The following is an 8,641-nucleotide window of genomic DNA, read 5'->3' as shown; positions in this document are numbered from 1 at the left end:
TCCGCGGACACTCTTGTATGCACACTATCATCCATGATTTTCGCCATTCTCTCTGCAATACTCAAACGAAAAAGAATTTAAATCTAATATTTAGATGATATCTTCCTCCTATAAGACTCTACATTCCTACCAAAAATGATCATGATCCAAGATACCAAACCTCATTATCTACCGACATTACTTTCCACCGTTAATTTTCAGTGGCTAATATTCAAAGGGTATATGGTGGTGTTATACGTCTCGAATTGTGCTCATTGTTAGTGGGAATGTAGAGTCCTATAAGAGGAAGGTATCACCAAAATATTGGATTTAAATTTATTTTAGTTTGCACAATATCAAGAGGGAGGATCCGTGGACACTCTTGTATGCACACTATCGTACATGATTTTCGCCATTCTCTCTGCAATACTCAAACAAAAACGAATTTAAATCTAATATTTAGATGATATCTTCATCCTATAAGACTCTACATTCTTACCAAAAATGAGCATGATCCAAGATACCGAACCTCATCATCTACCAATATTAATTTCCACCATTAATTTTTAATGGCTAATATTCAAAGGGGTAGATAGTAATATTATACGTCTCGAATTGTGCTCATTGTTGGTGGGAATGTTGATTCATATAAGAGGAAGGTATCATCAAAATATTAGATTTAAATTTATTTTCGTTTGAGTTTTGTGGAGAAAATGACACAAATCATATATGATAGCGTGCATATAAGAGTGTCCATGAATCCTGCTTTTAAAATAAACGGCATATCTATCCACTTTATCGATAACTGAGCTTTATCTTTGTGTCCATCATAACGGATTTTCTTTTTCTATTGATTCCTACATGTTGGATAAAAACTATTTATTACAAGAGGTATTCAACTCCAGGGATGAACCCAAATGATTTTTTTGTTTGTTTCCACCTCCTATTTATATGAATAGAATGAATATTTTTTTCGAAGGATCGGGAGAAAATCTATAGTAACAAAATAATGCCAAGCTTGTTGCTTGGCTACCTACTGCTATGTAAAGAACCTATCTTTGATTTCTAGTAAAATACACCTGGTGGCAATCCTTTTTAATAATAATAAATCTATTCATTGATGGTGCAGGGTTTGGTGTTCTCCAACAACGCATAGCTACTTTACAGGCTTGGGTGTTTATACAATGAATGATACTAGCCAATACTGCTACCTATCTTTTCGCCTACAGGCACAACAATCACAAGGTACCATCCTCAAACCGGTAGATGTTTCATACTCTTGTCATATTTTCCAGCATGCTCTCAGACACTTGAAACAAGTTATAGTTGTTTGTCTTCTTCTAACTTCACTATCAATACAACTTCCTCCATCCAATGAAATCCCAGGTAGTTTTATACTTTGACGCGGTTAAAAGAGATTTTCTTGTAACTTTTCTATGTCATAGCGAGATTATATTTTATGGTGAAGTAACAAAATGTCCCATGCATAAGACTACCTTAAGGCCATTCACATTGTCGGTCTTAACCAAAGCATTGGACCTTGGCAGTTCAGGTCCACTTTTCAATACATGATGGGAATTCCGCAGTTTACCAGGGATAGCGTGTGTTCTAGTTGTAACAAGGACATGGATATTTTTGGATATCATACACTCCACTGTGCTAACGATGCCGGGCTCAAGTTTCGACATAAGTTGGTGAGAGATGTATTAGCCGATATTTCCTACAAGACAGATGTTTCTGCGCTAGGAAAGAAGTCACATTGAGCTTTTTGTCGGATAATGTTAATGCTTTGACACTAGTCGATATCCTCGTTTACAATTGGTATAATGGTAAGGATATATGTTTGGACGTCATTGTAGTCTCTCCTTTCACTAGGGGTGGATTCCATAATTTTACACCAGGACATGCTATTGTTGCAGCTGTTAAACACAAATTAATCCAACAAATATTCAGATAACTGCTCAATTCATGGCTATAGTTTGGTGTTTTAGCCTTCTCGATTATTGGGGAACTTGACGAAGATTTGATTGTCTTTTTGAAGAGGTTGAAGAACTGTCTAAGAAGTCATAATGCCAACACCAAATGGGCAGTTCTCTTTTTCATTGGTTAGATATTAGTATTCAAAAATGGGTTGGGGCATAACTTGTGGCTAAGCTCTCAACCATTCCCGAGTAATAATTAATACTCTTGTTCTCTCAATGAAAGTGTTGTTATATAATAAAAAAAATTATAAATAAATAAATAATAATAACAATGATAATAGCATTTAAAACAAAAACCAAAATTAAAAGAAAAAAACATATCAAATGATGAAAACAAGAAACATTGCATTTAAAAAATATTTTATCATTATTAGATGATAATATTTAAAACATGTCTATTTTCGTTATTAGCCACATTATCAGCACTGTAACATGAAAATTTACCAAACAGAATTATAAGTTTATTAGTTCCACGATAATGTACATGTTATAGTTTATCAAACGTTCAACTGCTTAATTTCTACAACACAACACAATTGAAAATCGTTTTTCTAAAAATCACAACAATATGAAACTCGTCTTATATCATATGAAATCAATATCGTAAATGAATTAGAGGGTTATTTTGCAAATAGTTAGTGATTTTTTAGCACCCTCTCATCTTTTATACGAATTCCGAAATTTGAAATCTGATTTCACATATGATACATACTCAAATAGACACTAGGGTAGTTATTTTTTTATCATGTACCTCATCCATCCAATAAAAAAAATGATAATTTCATTATTTTGCAGTATTCTTTAAGAATTATAACAATGGCAATTTCTTCGGTTTTCTAGTTTTCCATGTGCAGTTTTATGCGTAACAATGTAACCAAAAACTCCAAAGTGCCTATTTTTAAACTAACAGTCGGGTATATATAAATTATCATGCTATAATTTTTTGAAATACGATAAATAAAATATGCATATTTATGAAATTAACAAACGAGTATTTGTAAATCTTATAGTTTTATTTTTGAAGCATGTAAATCTTGTAGTTGATTCTTTTTAAGGACCTATGCAACTAAGTGCAATCTGACCGTTAAGTTTTTTGGTATCCTTTGATTAAAATTTAAGAACATGTTAAAAAAAATTATTTTGAAAATATACAATATAAAATAAATATTATTTTGGTAAAAATAAAAATAAAACTCATTGTTTATTCAGTACAAATCCTTTTACTTAAACTTTTCGACTTAATTGACTTAATTTCTTCGCCTTCTGATATAAGTGGATGAATGACTAGTTATAACTTTCTTTGTATTTTAAAATATCAATCTGATTCTCATCATCTATACACTTGCATCTAACGGTGGAGACCTTCTTATTTCAGGTGGACATAATGTTTTTGGCTAACAAAAAGTCATGTCTGTCAATGATGTCCCGTCTATTTGTGAGTGACCCCACACAACATAAGCTTTGCTAGTCACGTCTCTCCAAAACTCCAACGACGAGAAACCCCAAAACTATCAGCGCCAACTCTTTGGTCATGACCGATCTATAAACTGAGTTCTTTATTACAATTCCGGATCAAATAATAATCAGACTTGAGACTCTTGGGAGGCAGTGCAAGTATTAGGAAAAGTCCTGTATAGTCAAGTCTTATTGACTTTACCATGTCTGTCAGTTGTATTAATACCTCTCCTCTTTGTCTGTGAAAGACATCTGATCATAACTTTGTAATAATATTACATCCACATGTTTCTTTGAGCTTTCACACTATACCAGATTATGCTTCTTTGAGAGTATTTGGTTCTATTTGCTTTCCTTTTCTTGGTCATTATAGACCTGACAAATTCTCTCCAAAGTCAGTCAAATGCATGTTCATAGGTTATAGTCATCTCCATAAAGGTTATAAGTGTTTGATCATGTTTCTCGTAAACTTCATATATCCAGACATGTTATTTTTGATGATCTGAATTTTTATTATAATCCTACTTCTCAGTCAATTGAGAGTTCTTCTACTATTTCTAATGTTGAATCCTAAGATTCACCTTCAATGCCATCTACTTCTGGTCCTTCTTCTTCTGTTGTCACTAGATCAATGAGAGGTATTTCCAAACCAAAACAGTTTTCTGATTTTGTTTTAAATCATTCTGTGAAACATCATGTTTCTTCTGCCTTTACAAGTTTACTGTCTAATATCTCTGAGCCAAAAACATTTAAAGAAGCATGTCAATTACCTTAGTGGATGAGTTCTATGAAAGATGAAAATGATGCTCTTATGTTAAATGAGACTTGGGATTATGTCTTACCTGAACCTCATATGAATATTCTTGGATGCAAATGGGTGTATAAGGTGAAATTGAAGTCTGATAGAAACGTTGATAGGCTTAAGTCTAGATTAGTAGCACAAGGCTATAATCAACAAGAGGGAGTGGTTTTTGGAGAGACATTCAGTCAAGTTGTTAAGTCTACTATTGTTAGAGTTGTGTTAACTTTGGAAGTAAATTATAATTGGTCAGTAAAACAACTTGATGTGTCCAATGCATTTCTGCATGGACACTTATCTGAGAATGTATATATGAAACAACCTCCCGGATTTACTCATCAAGATTTTCCAAATCATGTTTGTCATCTGAAGAAATCTTTGTATGGATTGAAGCAGGCACCAAGGGCTTGGTTTCATAGATTTAGTTCCTTTCTTCTTCAATATGGTTTTACAAAGTCAAAGAACGATCATTCTATGTTTATCTACATCACTGACACATATATGATGGTTTTACTTCTATATGTAGATGATATTATTTTGACAGGCAGTTCTGATATTTTGCTTAATAATCTAATTCAAGCCTTAAGTACAAAATTTGCTATGAAAGTTTTAGGGGATTTGAATTTCTTTCTTGGAATTGAAGCTACAAGGACTGCAAATGCTATTTTTCTTACTCAGCAAAATTATACTTTAGAATTGTTAGTTAAGGCAAATATGATGGATTGCAAGCCTTGTGACACTCCTGTTGCAAAGGCTAAAAGATGTTTTGTTCATGATGGTGTGCTTATATCTGATCCTCTTATTTACAGAACAATAGTTGGAGGTCTTCAATATTTGACTCATACAAGACCTGACATATGTTTTGCTGTTAACTATGTCTCCCAATTTATGCATGCTCCAACAGATCAACATCTTCTTCTTGTAAAAAAGAATTTTGAGATACTTGAAAGGCACTTTAGGTACTGATATCACTTTACAGAGAGGGGATGTTCATTCTTTAACTGCATACACTGATTCAGATTGGGCTGGCTGTCCAGATACAAGAAGATCCACATTTGGATATGTGGTTTTTCTTGGTAGCTCTATTGTTTCTTGGTCTTCCAAGAAACAACCAACTGTTTCTAGAAGCTTAGTTGAGGCTGAATACAAGTGTTTCACTGTTGCTACTGCTGAGTTACAATAGATTACTTATGTTCTCACAGAATTGAATGTTTCAGTTGCTTATCCTTTGCAGTTGTTGTGTGACAATCAAAGTACAATTTTTTTGGCCTCTAATCCTGTATTTCATGCCAGGCTAAGTATGTGGAGATAGACTACCATACTTTCAGAGAACTGGTGGAGGAAGGGAATCTTAACTTCAGTCATGTTGCAACTGAAGAACAACTAGCTGATGTGATGACGAAAGGATTATGCTATCCTATTTTCTCAAAACTTTTACTTAGAATAGTACAATCTTCTTCAGCTACTGCAGATTAGTGTGTTCCTGTTAGATTGACTCTTTTTTGAGTCTTTTGTTTCTCAGATTGGCTCTTGTTGAGCATCTGTTTTCTTTTCTCGACTCTTGTTGAGTTTCTGGCTCTTGTTGAGTGTGTTTTTAGTTTCTTTTTCATGTTGTTCCAGTGTCTGCTTGTAACAAATTGAGGGGGTGTATTAGAAAAAGTCATGTATAGTCAAGTCTTATTGACTTGACTATGTCTGTCAGTTGTATTAATACATCTCCTCTTTGTCTGTGAAAGACATCTGATCATAACTCTGTAATAATATTACATCCACACATTTCTTTGAGCTTTTACGGCAATCATTATATTTGTCTCAAAAAAGATGTATTTGAGGTATGAACGGATCGTACATTGTGTGGATCATTTCTATGTTATTTATATTTATATATAATTCTATTTTGAAGGAATATAGAATCTTTTTTGATAGACACCAGAGAGGTTGAGGTTTGATATTATAGATATAGGAGGGTCATGAGTAGACCAGTATCATGTTACATTTTCGCGGAAAAGCGAATTGACATAGCTCGGGAGCCACTGTATCTCATGCAAGAAAACAAGAAGAATGGGTGAAGAAGTGGGTACATCTTAGATGAGCACAAAAGCTCGAAATACCTTTGATTCCAAAACAAAATATGCAAGTCCATTTCTTATTATTCAAAATCTAAAAAGATAAAAGCTGAACAAAACCACATTCTCTAGTATTAAACTTGAATCTATAAGATAACAAAACCACAAATCTCAGTTGAGCTGTTAAATACAAATATAATTTTAAATTGGGATTGTATTAGGTTCGAATGATTGAGAATCCACTATATAAATCACATTCAGTCTTCATCATCAACAGAACAGAAAACAACTCAAAGCAGTATACAAAGATATCAAGCTAACATCCAATTAAGATGGGAAAAAGAATGGGTTCTTCAGCCATTGTAATTTATATGGTTTTTTGTTTGCTAGGTTCAGCATTTGCTCAACTGAAGATGGGCTTTTATGCTCAAAGTTGCCCTAGAGCTGAGAAAATTATCCAAGATTATGTGAAGCCACGTGCCCCTGTTGCGGTTGCATCTTTACTCAGAATGCATTTTCATGACTGTTTTGTCAGGGTAAGCAAATCTTACTTCACTAGTAAATCCTAGGCGCTCTAGTATCTTTTATATCACTAATGTTTTTGTTACTTCACTAGTGAAGATTAAGATAACTAATTCCACCCACTTTTTCTTTCTAAAACAAACTATAGTACCACCCTACGCTATGAGTTACATTCACTCTTTTTTTCTTGCTTGGGATGCATCAAAATTGTATAGTTTTGAAACTGCTAACCTCGCTACAATTTTATAACAACAGCATTAACAATTCAACATTTATTAGCATTGCCATATCAACAGCTAGGCAGGTAAACGAATTGGCTGCTAGATGCAAAGGTCTCACTATCTTATATCTGTGTGTTCTTTGCCCAGGGTTGTGATGCATCTGTATTACTGAACTCAACCAGCAGTCAAGCGGAAAAAGATGCTCAACCAAACCTGACTCTCCGAGGTTTCGACTTCATTGACAAAGTGAAAACCTTAGTAGAAGCTGCATGTCCTGGCGTTGTTTCTTGTGCAGATATTATCTCTTTAGCTGCAAGGGATTCAGTTGTTGCCATAGTAAGAAAAACTCATGAATATATATAAACTAAAAGATTCATCTCGTTTCCTGTTTAACAAAATTAATGCTAGCTAGTCAAATTCTTACTGCTTGGTGTATGCGATTGATCAAGTATTTTTTCTTTACCGTCATAACAGGGAGGACCTACATGGCAAGTTCCCACTGGACGACGAGATGGAAGAGTTTCATCGAGGTCTGAAGCCTTGCAAAACATCCCTAATCCTAATAGCAACTTTACTACCCTTCGAACAGATTTCGCTAATAAAGGGCTTAGCGTGAAAGATCTTGTTTTGTTATCTGGTAAATACACGAAATGACTTTTACCTATCAAGGAAATTTTTTTTTTAACAATTTTAACCAAGCTCTATAAAATCTCAATCTCTAGGTGCTCACACAATCGGTGTCTCTCACTGTAATCCTTCTTTCTCAAATCGTCTGTACAATTTTACCGGTAAAGGAGATCAAGATCCTTCACTAGACAGTGAATATGCAACAAATTTGAAGGCAAGGAAATGCAGAACAATAACTGATAACACAACATTAGCTGAGATGGATCCAGGAAGCTTTAAGACTTTCGATTTAAGTTACTACAAGCTTTTAGTTAAAAGACGTGGTCTGTTTCACTCAGATGCAGCTCTTATCACAGACGCTACATCAAAATCATTTGTTACCCAATTGCTCCAAGGTAGTCTATCAAATTTCTTTACAGAGTTCGCCGCATCTATGGAAAAAATGGGTCAAATTGGAGTTATGACCGGATCAACTGGTGAAATTCGAAAGATATGCTCGGCTACTAATTAGTTTGTATCTTGAGTTGGTTGGTCTGCTTGTTTGTTTTGTTTCTGCTCTTCGATTTTTTTTAGAGCAATCACGGATCTGGAGAAAAAGTGTGGTTCTTCGATCTGTGTTGTTATTCTTCTTGTTCGTGTTTTCTTCCATGTTGGGTTTGAAAGGTCATGCATGTTGCCTTTGCTGGCTATCATTTAAATGATTGGTATAATTAAATAAAGAGTGGGCTTCTAGTTTTTGTTTTAATTATGAATTGTGAATCTGATTCTGAAGTAATTGTTAGATTACGAAGCTGTAGACGGTCGCAAAAGGAAACGTACTAGTACTAGAACACCGCTGCCACGTCAAGGGAGGGTCGATCGAAGAAAAACAAAACACCACTTCAGTGTTTGAGAATTGAGTTTAAAGTGAAAATATCACTCTGTTTTTTTAAATGAAGGGAGTACGATATTTTATTAGTTATAACGGAAAATTAGTTGATGCATAAACCA

General features: G+C 34.1%; 1 protein-coding gene across 1 annotated transcript; it reads left to right on the top strand.

Moving 5' to 3' along the window:
- The first annotated feature begins 6,538 nt into the window (after positions 1 to 6,538).
- LOC113304374 (peroxidase 3-like) lies at positions 6,539 to 8,396 on the top strand. Its single transcript, XM_026553472.1, has 4 exons — positions 6,539 to 6,817; positions 7,172 to 7,360; positions 7,499 to 7,661; positions 7,747 to 8,396. Exons 1-4 carry the CDS (start codon positions 6,614 to 6,616, stop codon positions 8,160 to 8,162), a joined length of 972 nt encoding a protein of 323 aa, XP_026409257.1. The 5' UTR covers positions 6,539 to 6,613; the 3' UTR covers positions 8,163 to 8,396.
- Positions 8,397 to 8,641: the final 245 nt, after the last annotated feature.

This window comes from Papaver somniferum, chromosome 1 (genome assembly GCF_003573695.1).
Source record: "Papaver somniferum cultivar HN1 chromosome 1, ASM357369v1, whole genome shotgun sequence".
In the NCBI taxonomy this organism is placed as follows: domain Eukaryota; kingdom Viridiplantae; phylum Streptophyta; class Magnoliopsida; order Ranunculales; family Papaveraceae; genus Papaver; species Papaver somniferum.
The sequence above is the reverse complement of the archived record's forward strand: the minus strand, read 5'-3'. Positions and strand labels throughout refer to the sequence as shown.

Excerpts from the sequence above, each read along its gene's own strand:
- LOC113304374 (XM_026553472.1), top strand. The coding sequence starts at position 6,614 with ATGGGAAAAAGAATGGGTTCTTCAGCCATTGTAATTTATATGGTTTTT. Across the intron at positions 6,818-7,171 it reads TTCATGACTGTTTTGTCAGG|GGTTGTGATGCATCTGTATT; the intron begins GTAAGCAAATCT and ends TTCTTTGCCCAG. Across the intron at positions 7,662-7,746 it reads AGATCTTGTTTTGTTATCTG|GTGCTCACACAATCGGTGTC; the intron begins GTAAATACACGA and ends CTCAATCTCTAG.